The sequence below is a fragment of the Apium graveolens genome, chromosome 11 (genome assembly GCF_009905375.1).
Source record: "Apium graveolens cultivar Ventura chromosome 11, ASM990537v1, whole genome shotgun sequence".
Taxonomy (NCBI): Eukaryota; Viridiplantae; Streptophyta; class Magnoliopsida; order Apiales; family Apiaceae; genus Apium; species Apium graveolens.
The window spans coordinates 13938459-13954896 of record NC_133657.1 but is presented as its reverse complement, the minus strand read 5'-3'; the positions used below and the strand labels follow the sequence as shown (position 1 = coordinate 13954896).

At 37.2% G+C, this 16438-nt stretch overlaps 2 protein-coding genes across 4 annotated transcripts; one reads left to right on the top strand and one right to left on the bottom strand.

The window, feature by feature from the left end:
• The first annotated feature begins 335 nt into the window (after positions 1-335).
• On the top strand, positions 336-1877 carry LOC141695371 (putative ubiquitin-conjugating enzyme E2 38). The gene is made up of 5 exons (XM_074499620.1): positions 336-605; positions 717-780; positions 926-1065; positions 1152-1463; positions 1602-1877. The coding sequence occupies exons 1-5, from the start codon at positions 336-338 to the stop codon at positions 1875-1877; spliced, it is 1062 nt and encodes a 353-aa protein (XP_074355721.1).
• Positions 1878-8316: 6439 nt separating this feature from the next.
• Positions 8317-14582, bottom strand: LOC141696882 (two pore calcium channel protein 1A-like). 3 transcript variants are annotated; one of them, XM_074501017.1, is made up of 7 exons: positions 14286-14582; positions 13324-13467; positions 12941-13051; positions 12350-12445; positions 10970-11100; positions 10255-10315; positions 8317-10040 (listed from the first exon to the last, which is right to left on the bottom strand). In XM_074501017.1, exons 1-7 carry the CDS (start codon positions 14439-14441, stop codon positions 8514-8516), a joined length of 2226 nt encoding a protein of 741 aa, XP_074357118.1. In that variant the 5' UTR covers positions 14442-14582; the 3' UTR covers positions 8317-8513. The 3 variants fall into 3 exon arrangements, with proteins under 3 accessions (XP_074357118.1, XP_074357119.1, XP_074357120.1); XM_074501018.1 differs by lacking the exons at positions 13324-13467; positions 14286-14582 and adding an exon at positions 13182-13287 and having other exon boundaries at positions 12941-13089; XM_074501019.1 differs by lacking the exons at positions 13324-13467; positions 14286-14582 and adding an exon at positions 13182-13287 and having other exon boundaries at positions 12941-13086.
• Positions 14583-16438: the final 1856 nt, after the last annotated feature.

Here is a 16438-nt window from a genome sequence, read left to right as displayed (position 1 = left end):
TCGTATCTATCGATACCTAGACCATCCATTTGTGATACATATACACACGTTGATATATGACAGTAGGGTTTTAACAATTGTAAACGTTTGTAATTAATTGTATGTAGACTTCTAACGTAGAACAATCTCTACATGCTTCGTATCTATCGATACCTAGACCATCCATTTGTGATACATATACACACGTTGATATATGACAGTAGGGTTTTGAGGTGAAAGCAATACAGGGTATACACTGTATACTGCTATTCAAGTTGAAAGTCTTTACTGCTAATTAGCAATCTGCATTTACTCTTTAACAAGCTAAATATATTTACCATCAACTTCTTTTAATCATGGCTTTGATTCAGATACATCGTTTTATGGAGAGATCACAATTTCTTATGGCTATTATGATTATGATTCTATGTCTGATAACAATGAAGCTTATTTTGCTCAGTATTACTGCAATAATAATTTTTTTAAAAACAAAGAACATCATAAAAGATGTTAATCTTGCATCTTTAAACAGCAAGGCAAAGGTTATGCAAAATTATAAGAGTTTTAAGAGATTCGATATTGTTGATAATTTCTTGGATCATCATTACTGTCAAACGTGGGACCAGGTGACTTTACATACGACGTTTATGTACATGTTTTCACCATGCTGACTGCTTGAAGCACAGGTCTAATGCGCTTCTTATCTAATGCGTTTCTTCATGACATGTGCTTTGTAGCCTACACAAGCTTGGACAAAGGTAATTTCTAATGAATGGAAAATTTTGAAGAAAAACTTGCCAGGTTAGTTCTTACACTACTCCACCAGGCATATCTTAACTGTTATGCATATAGAACCACGGTCTTAAACAATTGGGGGCTAAAACAATTGTGACACAACATACATGCTTCTAATTTAGTTTTCGTTTATATTAATTATCTGGGGCAGATACAATATATGTTAGAGTGTGTGAGAGAAGAATGGATCTTTTGAGGGCTGTCATCATTGGAGCAGCAGGTACCCCCTACCATGATGGGCTGTTTGTCTTTGATCTTCGCTTCCCCCCTAAATATCCTGCTGTACCACCCGTACGTGTTGCCGCGACAATTATCACGTGTTTAAATTATTTACTACTGTCAATAATGGCACTTCTCTGGCAATCTTTTTCTCTCAGGAGGTTCATTATCACTCTAGAGGGCTTCGAATCAATCCCAACTTGTATGACTGTGGAAGAGTCTGCCTCAGCCTTTTAAACACTTGGACTGGCCGTGGGAACGAGAACTGGTTGCCCAACAAATCTACAGTGCTGCAGGTTTTGGTGTCTATACAAGCCGTGGTACTAAATGAAAAACCCTTCTTTAACGAGCCTGGATACGCTCATACCTATACCGGAAGAAATGGGGCGAGAAAATCCACAAAGTACAATGAACAGACCTTCATTTTATCCTTGAAAACAATGTTGTATACCATAAGAACCCCCCCACAGGTATGGTTTGTCAGGTCTTATACTATGCTTTCCGTGATCAATGACATGCTTCAGGAATTAATAGCATCTTCTCATGTATATAACACGGGTTGTTTTTCAAAACTTATTAAGTGCGTTCTTTTTATTTTGCTACTGCAGCATTTTGAAGATTTTGTTCATGGTCATTTTCGTACTCGGGGACGTGCTATTTTATTAGCTTGTGGAGCTTACATGGAGGGGGCTTCTGTAGGTTACACCGTCAAAGACGAGTCACGGGGTTCCAGGAAGGCAGGAAGGAGGAAGCTTGAAGATTATAAGAGAGCGATAAACAAACTAATGGAGCTGCCAGGATTTAAGAGAGATTTAGGCAATTTAATGAATTCTCTCGCAGAAACCTTGACCAAGCTTGGATCAAAGAACTGTGCTAAATTTTAGATGGCGGGACCTAAATTTCTGCAAAATGACAGCAAATCAGGTGGGAAATTTCTTGACACTATAAGCTGATATTGTATGTGTGAATACAATCTGCCATTAATACATATAATCAAACAAATGTGTGCGTGAGTAAACGAAATCAAACGGAGGAAGAAAAGATATAAACAGAAGAGAGATCCTCGAGTCCAGTTGAAACTGTCTCCTTAAAGCTATTTCGCCTCTCACCGTATGTGCGAGTCGATAGCCTCCCAGGATAAAACGAGGTAGCGGCGGCGTTACGGATAACGAGCACCTTCAGCGAGCTTGAACGGGTACGAAACTATCACCGAGAGAGAGAGAGTTTTGTGTTTAAAGGCGAATATGTTTTTGGTGTGTCTAACCCTAACGCCTTAGAGGTGTTTATATAGGTGTAGATAGACTTGTGCGCTACTCTTTTCCATAAATAATCTGAAACAGAATCAGATTAAATATATCAAGACATACACCATATCAATTAATCTGAAATAAAATCAAATTAATTTATGCCATAATATTTGAGCCAAATTCTAATGGAAAATAATAATTTCCATTATTAAGAGAATATCATCATATCTCACACATCTTTTAGTCATAATGCTCAAAATATGACTTACCAATATGGGACTTATACCCATATTTTCCAACGATCCCCCACATGGGTGAGATTGATGATTTTAGTAGCACACCAGACAGACAGACACGGAGTTTGACTTGGTGATAGTTTCTTCGATCAGATATAGCATACGATAGGTAGAGAATGCTCCTTGAACCTTCGCTCGAGTAAGCATACCGACTTTACTGGTAGACAGTAGACGTGCTTGTCCTTGAACTGTTCGATCGTTTATGTAAACGATGATATACTTATCACTATATCATTTCTGACTCGTTCAGCTCTCATGAGTATGTCCATTTTGGCCATGGAACATCGTCCTGGTTCTGCAGAAGTTTCTAAAGAATTGTGCCTCGCAATTTTCCTTTGAAGCGGCCCCACTTCTCTCCCACATAGGTGATCTTTATCTTATAGAGTAACCCGCGTTTACTCAACTGAATTCCATGCGTTCACTCCTGAGCTCCATGTATTCATCAAAGATCATTAAAAGCTCAAAGCTTAACCTCGTACCTTACGGGTCTCACTGTTTCCTCATCATAGGAACAGGCCAGGGGTTACCCCCACAGTGATTTGGTCATCATGATTTAGTTGTCCCATTGAACCAAGTTCTTGGGATCTCCGGTCAGCAATGGTTGGGTGTCCACCATGATGCCGTTAAGCAATAGGCTTAAGGCCCATCCCTCTCGATGATTTCTCAACCACTTCTCTTAATAACCCTTTGGTTAGTGGATCCGCGATATTATCTTTTGACGGTATATAGTCAACAGTGATAATTCCGGTTGAGATCAATTGTCTAATGGAACTGTGTCGTCGTCGTATATGACGAGACTTTCCATTATACATCGTGCTCTGTGCTCTGCCAATAGCGGATTGACTATCACAGTGAATCCCTATTGCAGTTACAGGCTTTGGCCATCTTGGAATATCCTCCAGAAACTAAAGTAGATATTCAGCCTCTTCGGCGCATTTATCTAGTGCCACAAACTCAGCTTCCATCGTGGAATGAGTTATCACTGTTTGTTTTGAGGATTTCCATGATATTGCCGCTCCAGCTAATGTAAACACATAGCCACTCGTAGACTTAAGTGCTTTCTTGCTAGATATCCAATTTGCGTCAGTATATCCTTCTAATACTGCTGGGTATCTGCCATAGTGCAGTCCATAGTCTCGAGTTCCCCTCAAGTACCTTAGTACCCTTATGATCGCTTTCCAGTGATCAGCTCCCGGATTACTCGTAAACCTACTCAACTTGCTAATTGAGTATGCAATGTCTGGTCTTGTACAACTCATGAGGTACATCAGACTACCAATTATCCTTGAGTATTCCAATTGGGAAACAACTACACCTTTGTTCTTGGATAGGTGCAAAGTCATATCCACAGGTGTCCTAGCTTTCTCAAAGTCATCCTTAAGAAACTTCTCAAGGATCTTGTCAACATAATGTGGTTGACTTAATGCGAGACCCTCTGATGTTCTAGAAATTTGAATTCCCAGAATTACATTTGCTAGTCCCATGTCTTTCATGTCGAATCTTGATTTCAACATATCCTTGGTAGATTTGATCACTTTATCATTGCTTCCGGCAATAAGTAGATCATCTACATATAGCGTCATCATGACATAGCCATTGTCATTCTCCTTGACATAGCGGTTCTCGTTATCCTTGTAATAGGCACAGCTATCACATTCATTGATTTTGAAGTCATTGGCCAGCACGACCTCATCAAATTTTTCATGCCATTTCATAGGCGCTTGTTTCAAACCATACAATGATTTCACCAATCTACAAACTTTCCTTTCTTGTCCTGGGACAACAAACCCTTCGGGTTGTTCCATATAGATTTCCTCATCTATGTCCCCATTTAGGAAGGCTGTTTTCACATCCATTTGATGTACAGTTAGATTACGCATTGCAGCAATAGCAAACAGCATCCTTATGGACGCTATTCTCGTTACAGGAGAATATGTATCAAAGTAATCAAGGCCTTTTTGTTGCTTGTATCCTTTAATTACAAGTCTGGCCTTATACTTATCAATAGTGCCATCAGTTTTCAACTTCTTCTTGAAAACCCACTTGCTACCTAATGGTTTGCAACCAGTTGGCAAGTCCACTAATTCCCAAGTATGATTTTGCATAATTGAATCAACTTCATTCTTGATGGCCTCTTTCCACATAGGCCTATCAGGTGAGGTAACCGCCTCCTTATAAGTTTTTGGGTCACCTTCTTCGAGCAAATAGGTCATAAAATCAGACCCATAGGATTTCTCTGTTCGTTGTCTTTTGCTCCTTCTCACTACCCCCACATTTTCGTCTTCACTTTCGTCACTCTCATTATCGTCATCTACAGACTCATGAGATCGTTTAGACGTCGTAGGTTGTTGGTTTCCTGGATTACAGGGAAACATCGTCTCAAAGAATGAGGCATTCCTTGATTCCATAATGGTATTCTTTTGAATATCAGGAATCTTGGATTCATGAACAAGAAACCGATATGCAGTGTTGTGTGGAGGATATCCGATGAAGATACAATCCACAGTCTTAGGACCTATCTTCACCTTCTTCGGTGTAGGGATCACTACCTTTGCAAGGCACCCCCACACTTTCAGGTGTTGGTAACTTGGTTTCTTTTTCTTCCACATATCATAAGGACTTACATCCTTATTCTTGCGCATCGTAATATTTAAAATATTATTTGCGCTTAGGATGGCTTCTCCCCACATCGATTATGAAAGCCCAGAGCTTAACAACATCGCATTCATCATTTCTTTCAGAGTGCGATTCTTCCTTTCAGCCACACCGTTTGACTGAGGGGAGTATGGTGCAGTGACCTCATGGATTATACCATGTTGTGAACAGAATTCTCCAAATGGTTCAACATATTCACCTCCATGATCACTTCGTATCGCTTTGATTTTCTCAGTCTGTTGTGTCTCAACTTCTTCCTTATAGATTTTAAATTTATCTATAGCTTCGTCTTTGCTTTTCAACAAATATACATAGCAGTATTTTGTACAATCATCAATGACTTGTTTCCTCCTCTTGTTGGAACGAATTTTAAATCACATATGTCGCTATGTATTAGGTCTAGCACTTTGGTGTTCCTTTCCACACGTTTAAATGATGATCTCGTTAATTTTTCCTCAACACAAGTCTCACACTTATGTTTTGAATCGATAGTAAGTTTAGGTATGTATTCTTTTGCACTTAAACGTCGTAAAGTGTCATAATTTACATGTCCTAATCTAGCATGCCATAAATTAGGAGACTCAAGCAAGTAAGCAGAAGAATTCTTCATTTCATTATTGTCCTTAACGGACATTACATTGAGCTTAAAAAGCCCATCGGTTAAATAACCCTTGCCTACAAACATACCACTCTTAGACAAAATTACTTTATCTGACTCTATTACAATGCGAAAGCCATGCTTACTCAACAGAGAACCAGACACAAGGTTCTTGCGAATATCAGGCACATAAAGTACATTCTTCAAAGTCAGATTCTTCCCAGAGGTCATCTTCAGGATCACCGTGCCTTCACCCTCAATGGTAGAAGTTGCTGAATTCCCCATGTAGAGCTTCTCACCAGCATCAGAAGCTTTGAGGCTAGAGAAAATCGCCTTGTCTGAGCAAACATGCCTAGTAGCACCAGTATCAATCCACCATTCACGTGGATTAGAACCGACCAGGTTCACTTCAGAGACCGTAGCACAGAGGTCTATATCACCCATATCCTTGGAGATATTCTCTACCATGTTTGCTTCTTTCTTCTTGTTGGGCTTCTTGGGCTTCTTGCAGTCAGAAGACCTATGACCAACTTTATCACAGTTGTAGCACTTCCCCTGAAATTTCAACTTCGAAATCCCTCCTTTGGGTGCCAGCTTTGCCCCTTTACTAGAATTAGTCTTCTTGGGCTTGGAGCTTTGAGCATGCTCCACCATGTTTGCCTTCTCAGTGGCAACATTAACTTTCTTCTCGGACCCTCTGTTGTCTTCTTCAATACGAAGTCTAACAATAAGATCCTCCATAGACATCTCATTTCGCTTGTGCTTAAGGTAGTTCTTGAAATCTTTCCATCCAGGTGGAAGCTTTTCAATAACAGCAGCAACTTGGAAAGACTCACTTATGACCATTCCCTCAGCATGAATGTCATGAATGATCACCTGCAGTTCCTGCACCTGACTGACCACAGTCTTAGAGTCTGCCATCTTATAATCAAGAAAGCGGCCAACAATCCACTTCTTTGCCCCAGCGTCCTCGGTTTTATACTTATGGTCAAGTGACTCCCATAAGACCTTAGTTGTTGGCTCCGTGCTGTATACGTTATACAACGGGTCAGACAAACAATTTAACACATAGTTCCGACAGATGTAGTCGGAGTGCTTCCAAGCATCAGCAGCATACACAGTCTGCATGTTACTCTCAGCAGTGAGCAACGGTGGTTCTTCCTTAAGGAAGCGATCCATATGCAACGTGGTCAGATAAAAGTGCATCTTTTGTTGCCAACGTTTGAACTTCGTTCCGTTGAACTTCTCAGGTTTTTCAGCATGTGCAGCAGGCACAGTTGGCATAACAGGTGCAGCAGGCACCACAGGTGGAACAGATGGTACGTGCGTCTATACTACAGGTGTATGCACACCAGTAGGCACCGCAGGTATGATCGGAGGAGTGAATCCTGCCGATATCTGTCCAAGAGGAACACTAAACTGTCCAATGACAGTGTGTCCCACAGGCACATGTCCCGAAGGCACATGTCCAACAGGCGTTTGACCCCCATCAGATCGTACGATCCGTGCGTTAGGGTTAATCAGCTGCTGGTGAACCCCATCAGATCCAGTGATCTGTGCGTTGGGATCAGCCGTCATGTTCATCGGATCGTTTACAGTTTGGTTCTCCATCGATCTGTTACTCAATCAAAACAAGCAGATACAGATGTATCAGTCACAGATGTATAAAATAAATAGCTTTAAGATTGTGAATACAATCTGCGATTAATACATATAATCAAACAAATGTGTGCGTGAGTAAACGAAATCAAACGGAGGAAGAAAAGATATAAACAGAAGAGAGATCCTCGAATCCAGTTGAAACTGTCTCCTTAAAGCTATTTCGCCTCTCACCGTATGTGCGAGTCGATAGCCTCTCGGGATAAAACGAGGTAGCGGCGGCGTTACGGATAACGAGTACCTTCAGCGAGTTTGAACGGGTACGAAACTATTACCGAGAGAGAGAGAGTTTTGTGTTTAAAGGCGAATATGTTTTTGGTGTGTCTAACCCTAACGTCTTAGAGGTGTTTATATAGGTGTAGATGGATTTGTGCGCCACTCTTTTCCATAAATAATCTGAAACAGAATCAGATTAAATATATCAAGACATACACCATATCAATTAATCTGAAACAAAATCAAATTAATTTATGCCATAATATTTGAGCCAAATTCTAATGGAAAATAATAATTTCCATTATTAAGAGAATATCATCATATCTCACACATCTTTTAGTCATAATGCTCAAAATATGACTTACCAATATGGGACTTATACCCATATTTTCCAACACTATGTATGTTGCTCTTGGTCATTTCTCTTCTTGTAACCTGATGCTAAATTTCATGCAACTGGCAACAATATTGAATATTCACTTGAATTGCTGCAAAGCTTCTTAAATGCCCTGCTACAGTTCCGGCCTCCACGTCCAAGCGAACTAAAAGTGACACTCTACAGAACACATGGTGGCTGATTAATGTGAAAGTAATCTTAGAGCAGTTAGCACATGCTTTATGAAGACACCGCATATTTTATGAAGACAACATGGGGAGATAAAATGCACTTTGACATTTTGCAACACTCTTAAAACATGTTTAGGTTATCCTGAGAACCTACAGATCAACATAATATGCAATCTACAAACATAATAACAAACCAAGAAAAGAAATCTTGCAAATAATTTGCTTCCTCTACCACAGATATTCAAGTTCACGTGTGAAACAAATTAATGGCGTGGGCAATCTTCATGAATCATGATGTAGCTCTGGACCCAACATATGATGCAACAGGATATCAACTCTCTGACTTCGTGTTTTCGTCCCGACATTACGCCGGCAATCCTTCCTTCCACTTTCCTTGTCCAAGCACTCGCGTTTTTCTGAATCTTCGACTTCCATTTCAGCAAAGAACGCCTCCAGCACAAATGCTACAACCAAATTCAAGAGCAGTAGAACTGTTATCACATAAAAGCTGATAAAGTATGCGTAAGTCCAACCCGTAACTGTTAGCTCTTTGTAGCTCTCAATCCATATTTGCCAGTTATTCTGCACTAATAAATTGTAAAGAGTCAACAATCCACTTTGGAAGTCATTAAAATTAAAAAGTAGATAGTCGCTATCTGCCATATCTGTTTCAAATGCATAGGGGTTTCCCGCGTTTACTATCCCACCAAAGAACTGTACCCCAAGAGAGCAATAAAAGCACAAGACGCAAAATATAGTTCCCAGATATGGCATTAAACTTGGTATGAGAGTAAGAAATGTCGCAACAAAGGCTCGGTAACGACGTACATACATTAATAGCCTTATTAATCTCAACATTCTTGCTATCAAAAGATAACGAATCCATTCTCCATTTGAAAGAAAAGTCAGTCCATCAGGGGAGACAAATGTTGCTGTTTCTCCAACAACTATAACCCAGGTGATAACGAAATCAAAACGATTTTGACCATCCCTCCAATAATTTTCAAACCCATATGCATAAACTTTAAGTGCCATTTCCAGTACATACAACCATCCAAAGGCAAACTCCAGGCTCTGCCAAACCTTTTGCCCGGAGTTGTCCTGTACATCAAGGGTTGTTTCGATAATAACCGTGACAATATTTAAGATGAGAATGAATTCTACAACATATCCAAAAACTGTGCTTCGAACAAAGGCTTTCAACTTCCGAGAAAAGGGTGAATTGTAGAATGTCGGAAATTTTTCCAACCAAGGAAGCGAATCCTCTTTCTGAAATCTTAATGCTATAGCATTGCAAAGATCATAAAACTCATCCAAATTGATCTTGAAGTCATTACTGTCATCCAACTCTGCAAAAATTAACTCAAAATCTTCTTTCGATATATCAGGCAATGTCCTGTATCTGTTGAGTTCCTCGAACAAATGGACGCATTGATCTATATTAAGAAAATCATGACTATTTTCATCAATAAGATTAAATGCTTTCTTTAATATTCTTTTTCTCATACGATCCTTCCCACTAATCTGTTTAGCTAACTGATCCTTAAAGCTGTCGTATACAACAGCAAGGATCAAGTTGGTGACAAAGTAAACACCCAGCAGCTCATAGAGAACAAAGAACAGGCTATACCAACGCGACACTTTGTATGCAGGAATCCAGACATCTGGATTATTAGATGTGGTAAATAAAATAAACATCTGATATGTTGTTGCGCCAAATGAAGTAAACACTGTCTTCCCTTGTTCAGTATCTTCAAACATGACATATGCCAACCAACTCGAAAACAGAAGATATAGAAGTCCTAAGGCCTATATTTTTAACAGGAAAATAGATTAGCAGGCAATTTTTAACATTAGGTAAATTTGATTGACATGTCAAAGAAAAATTGAAGTGTCAACTCTTTCCTTAGTGAATGTGTTTGATAATCACATGGCATTGCTATGTTGCATGATGCTAACTGATCACACTAAGAGGGTACTAGACTTGACAGAAAAAAGTATAATGATACAGTAGAAGACATACCAAGACATTTAGATATGTCACAATCATTCCAGCCAGGACGACTATGCTGTCTCGTAAATCCCTAAATTGAAAAGATGATTCAAATAAGTACAATATCAAATCAGTGTGCACCAGGATATATGAATGCATATTCACCAAAATATTTAAAATTTATCAAGTCTAATATTGCCCCCAAATCATATTGTTCGTAACAAACCAAATGTGTTGTGAACATTTTAAGGTGTTATACTCCAGATGCACTAGTAGTCACTTCTAAGAATTAAGTGGGATGTTTCCAGTAAAGGATATTACTGACTTTTTATGGTGCACATCCATTTTCTGGAAAAAAGAAGTAAATTACTAAGATTATACAGGTGGGCTAACTAAACAAAGAACTTGGGCTTTTATTAGATTATTACAGTGGGGAATATGTCGGAATATTTATCCAATAGGCTGATGAACAAATCTTAATTGTCTTTCTTTGCATGATTATAGTTAGAGAAACTTCTCAAGATACATAGTCGCATACTTACAGATTACTAGTAAAGCTAATACCACAAACACAATTGTTAATAACTCCTGTCAGGTAAACAACAATGTCTTCAGAATTAAATGCAGAAAAACTAATTCAAAACTTGATAAAAAAAATGTTTCAGAAATTCATCCACCTTTACTAGTTCTAAAATAATTCTTAAAAACAGTTGGCAAGAAAAACAAGAATTTGTCCAAGCACTACCTGATGTTCAGAATGAGAAAAATAACCCGGATGTAAGGAGCAATTCGGAATGGGAGAGAATACATGCCCACCGGAGAGAGAAAAAGTGCATAGAGTAAAACATCGACAATCAGAGCTAACAGGAAAATGACCTGGAAGTCAATTTAATGAGTACAGTCACTAGTTGCGGTGTAACCAGCAAAAAATTGTGTTGCATGTAGATAATTGTATTAGAATTAAGTTAAGATTCTACAAAGGAGGAAGCCTGGAATATCATGAGTGTGTTCTTACATCCTTCAACTTGGAACAGCAAAAAATATGTCCAAATCACCTACTGCATATACGTTGATGTCATACGCCAAAACAGAGTTCTCGAGACAACGGCAACATGTTATGCAATGGATTTTACTAATGGTTGCAACTCTGTATCTCATGTTTATGTGGTATATTTTGCCCCAAAACCATTTTGCATGTAAAATGAAAACAAATGAAGCACTTTGAACTAATGAAAAGGGTAAAATTTGTGAAGCAACTATGCATCAAACTTGAGCTTGTTTTCAACAAATAATTTGTCAAGAGAGTTTTGTACGTTAATTGGGTACAAACTGCTCTTGTTTTACATTCATGATAGTAAATCTGTGGCCCAACACTCTTGGGGTATTCTCATACTCGGTGGCTTTATCCTCCCTTGAGGTTTCTATGTAATATTTGTGCTACTTACCATCATTTTTATATTGTATTTTTGTAAGACTTAATTCGTTATGATCCTAAGTGCTTAACGATACCATAGATTCATGCATTCATGATCTCGTATACCTATATAACTATTTAACATGTGCACATCAATGCACAAATATACACACAACATGTGAAATGTTTATTCAAGGAGACAAAAATAAATGAAAAACAAGGAAAGGCCAGAGTTCCACAATTCTTCTTTTAATAATCATTTGAGTTTCAAGCTTTTAGTTTTAATTTCAAATTTTGCAATATATGCAACATATATGCACTTTGCCTATAATTTTTCTAACAAACGAACTATTCCATGTCCAAAAAATTTATAAATATTAGATGTTAAAGTAAAACGAAGGAGAGTAGGAATCTAAAATGACATATTGGCAAACATATTTGGGGACAGAAGAATTTACAAACACCAAAAAGAGTAAAAAATAAAAATAAAGTATCATGAGCATAGAAATCGATTAGTCTATGTTACTCGGACTCTTCATTTTACCATCAAGTACCCCGACATGGAAACTCGGACTTGGACACTTATTTTAGGGCAAAAACATGTATATTTTTCAAAATGTTGCCAAGTCCGATACTTGGATACGTATCCATGTTGTACACTTCTAGTGGAGTCCGAGTAACATACTTGAGCAACAGTATGGAAATAAGTACCTTCAGTTTGTTAAGTCGACTTCTCCAGTACAGGTTCAAACCTTCATATGAAATCGGAAAAAACATATGTGCCATGAGAATTAAAAGTGTTACTCCCTGCATGAAAGATTTAACAGGTAAATAAATTGATACCCCACTATCTCCCGGTTGTCAAACTTCAAATTAACTTTAAAAAGAAAATTTAACTACCTTATTTTCTTAAATGAAGCCAACCTAGCTTCTTATAAAACATTTTCATGCCTCTTGAAGACTTGTACGGTTATGTTTCTAGATGATGACCACAAGGTATGGACATAGACAGTTTATAAAAAAGAACTCCAAATTCAAAGGAAATTCCAAATGTATAAATGCATGCATTCACATGTGACATGTGAGCCATCATACCAGATGGATGTTGATGAATATACAATTAAATTCTTTTAAACTGAGATCAACATAAACATGGACGTACTTTTTGATATCTAAATTGCTAGATGCATTCCTCGACTATTTCCCCAAGGATTAAAGTTCATTTAATCACCCACATAGTGGTACAAAACAAATGCAAATCAAGATACAATATTTCAATTACAGTTTAGCAAACACTATTACCTCGTAGATAAGAGACTCGGCACCAGTTAAGTATGGCAGCTGGCCAAGAAAGTAGTAGTCTCTGTTATTGCAAGAAATTGCAGCAGCATCCTGAGAGCACCACAGTGGTTTCTGTGGAGTTTTCAACAACTTACAATTCAGACAAACTGCTACAAAAAAAAAAGCACAGTCTCTCACTCAGTGTGTGTATGTTTGTGTTGAGCGCCTTAATATATAGCAACAAATACTGATGGACACCTACCAGTTAAAATAAACAAATTAATGGGCTGATTTCTTTTGTTTGTAAAATAGAAAATTATTGGGAAAAGGAAGTCCATGACCACTCGGTCCATCAATGCCAAATTAGCGATCTAGAATAAGTAAATCAAGAGCAAATCACTGACCTCGAAGAAGTTAAGAGCTAACAATGCAAAATAATTAAGGGTCCACAAGATATCAAACTGAATGAAGAAAAAATAGAGCTTGGCACATTTTTCAAAGCTTGGCTGATCAAGAACTTCCTCCGGTATACCAACGCCATCTTCAGCCTGTAAAAGGTAACCAGATTTGTAACTAGTTATATTCATCATGCAAAATTTGAACTTCCAGAATTGCTCTCAAGAAACTAGCCTTTAAGCAAATTTGACAGCTGGTGAGTGTTTTTGTGTGCTGAACAATCAAATAACAGCCCTTGGTATTCTCTTACATTGCTGCAAACATGTATTAATAGATACAGTTTCAAGGATCATATAATAAACCCTCCAAGGTAGGTTCCTCTATCATACGCTCGCGATACTTTTAAAAGATTGCTTCTTACTAAAAGTTATAAAGGTAATTTTATGACTTACAAGTATAATTTGGTTTAAGTTAGTATCTGTATGACCTTTTAATTGACAATATATCAACTTATAAGTTACTAAAAATAATACGAATTGCAACATTAATAGGAATGGTATAAGCTAGCAATTTCTTCTTGAATTGTTGACCGGTTTGAACTCTAGTTTAGATTATTAGGAAAGAAAATACAGGAGGAAAAAAGTACATTCCCATCACCCATTGTGATTCACCCGAACAACAAACAAGCATCATAACAAGTTGAATAAGTAAGTTAAGTTAAATAAACAAGCGTCATGTAGTTGTGGTTGGAATTGGATATACGGAATTGCTAGCTTATAAGCCGACAAGGACACCTAGGTAGTATTGTAGTAAAATTAGTGTTGAATGACAAGAATCAAAGTAAATAGAAAGTTACAAAATCAGAAAAGGAGAAAACAGAACAAAAAAAGTACAGTATATGGACAAGAGAGAGTGTATGTTGTTGATAAGCATATAAAGAAAGGAAGAGGAAAATAGAAGAGGAGCATACGAGATCAACAAGGGCAGCAGCCTTCTGATAAGAAGAACCATAAGCTATGACGTTGGACCTCCGAACGTACTTAGGTTGCGCCCGCTGATTAGACGTCGTTGTAGTTCCGCCACCTCCATTGTTACTTCCTTCTTCTGTCAGTAAACCTATATCCATCTATGTGTGCATACAGAGAGAGAGAGAGAGAGAGAGAGTATAAGTTGGGATGAGCAACTGAAAGCGCTGTCTGGATATCCATCTCCTATCCTATGTCACTTTACTTCTGTAGGTACAGTAAGTTTTTTTTAGTGGGTTCCACTTTTTATGTCGACGGACAGACAAACTTGGAATTTACTGTTTTGTAATCGCTTTCGTCATGGTTTACCTACTATCTCCTTGGACAAATTGGATTTCCTGTAAATAAATTATTTATCGATACCAAATGCTTTGTCCATCACTATCTTCGTCCCAGTTTCTATTTTATAATTATGTTTCTCCAACAACTTTGTGTCTCCCTCCCAGCTATCCACCACGTATTTGCGTATACACGTGTTTGGGTTTTATTCGACTTAACTTATTGCCTTTGGATCTTTCATAAGCAACCTTTTTCTCGTAATAACTACGTTTGATCTCTTGTACAATCCAGGAATTCGATTTGGTGCGTGCGTTAAAAAAAAGAAACTTTGTCAAGTTATAATATTATTAAACTTAAGTTTAAGTTTATTAATATATTTAAGTTTAATTTTGACCGATTATAACTCTAGTATTTCCCCTCAAATCAAGTTTAAATTATTAGAGCAAGTTCAAAATATAATATAAAAAATTAGTTTTTAGTGAATTAAAACACGAAAAGGATATTTGTCTCCAATAATATTATTTATATTTGTTCCTTATTTAATATTTTATTATAAAAAATATATCACATCAATTCTAATTTAAAATTTAAGAGAGAGAAAGAGACACTAGTCTTCGAATATATTATAAATTAATAAAGAAGATAATATGTGCACACCCTAAATGTATAGGTGCACACCCTTTTTTGGTTAAAGGACTAAAATACCCTTCCCACTGTATATTACTGCTTCGTCGATTTGTTATCAAAAGGATTGAACACGGAAATTAAGAAATATGTATAAAGTAGTGAAAAGAGAAAGAAAAGTGGGTGAAGTGGCGGATCCATTGATTTTTAATGTATAAAAGAGAGATAGTGGGGTAAAAATAGTGTGAAAAGGAAAAAAAGTGGGGAAATAAGGGGACCCATCGACTATTTTTGGTAAGTTTTGAAATGTAAAGAAATGAATAAGATATAAAAAAGGAAAGTGTAAAGAAATAAAAAAGACGGAGGGAGTATAATTTGAATCTTTGAGCCATAAAAATATTTATGTTGTACTTACTATTTAAAATTGAATAATTATTAATTTATTATATATAATATTATGATTATAAAATAAATCCTACTTACAAAATTACATTAAAATGTGATAGATATGTAGAATTACAAAATCTCATAATTTTCATTACAATCAAATATCGGAAAATTTGAACAAATAACAAAAAAATATGCTTGCACAAATATCATAATCTGGTTGCACCACATTTGAGAAAATTGTAATATTTTCTTCTGAAAAATAATTACGTCTATTGAATATTAATCGGTTAATATAACTCAAAAGAATACAGGGTCTTTGCCCTTTTGCCTGTTGACCAATTTAGTTCCCTTTCTTCTCTTGACAAATTTAGTTGTCCTCACTCCTCGGAGCTCTCAAGGTCATTGTATTATGTTGTAGTTGTATTAAAAAACAAGATAATAATTATCTCGATAAGATGAAGACTGATAGAATAGCTTAAAGAATTATCCAACAAGAAAGGAAATTCTGATAAGGATATTCTGGGTTACAAATTTGGAGATAAGGCTGGAGTTTGTTACATCAAAATATCATACTCTCTATGACAGACAAACTAGAATAAATACAACTCCCTAGTACATGAAATGACTACGGAATAAATGTGAAATGCTCATGAAATGTAAATGCATGCTGGTTGGTCTGGTCACTCTGAGCTAGTGGTCCTAGGTCCTTCTTTCTTGTGAATTCCTATTGGTCCAGCTATCCCACTACTCCTTTCTGTAATTCTGTCACCTTGCATGCTTTTGTACGCTGTTTGTTCTGTTGTCT

Coding starts and splice junctions, on each gene's coding strand:
- LOC141695371 (XM_074499620.1), top strand. CDS start 336: ATGGCTTTGATTCAGATACATCGTTTTATGGAGAGATCACAATTTCTT. Junction 781..925: donor TTTGAAGAAAAACTTGCCAG/GTTAGTTCTTAC, acceptor TATCTGGGGCAG/ATACAATATATGTTAGAGTG. Junction 1,066..1,151: donor AATATCCTGCTGTACCACCC/GTACGTGTTGCC, acceptor TTTTTCTCTCAG/GAGGTTCATTATCACTCTAG.
- LOC141696882 (XM_074501017.1), bottom strand. CDS start 14,441: ATGGATATAGGTTTACTGACAGAAGAAGGAAGTAACAATGGAGGTGGC. Junction 11,101..12,349: donor GTCGACTTAACAAACTGAAG/GTACTTATTTCC, acceptor ATTGACTTCCAG/GTCATTTTCCTGTTAGCTCT. Junction 10,316..10,969: donor TTTCTCATTCTGAACATCAG/GTAGTGCTTGGA, acceptor TTTTCAATTTAG/GGATTTACGAGACAGCATAG.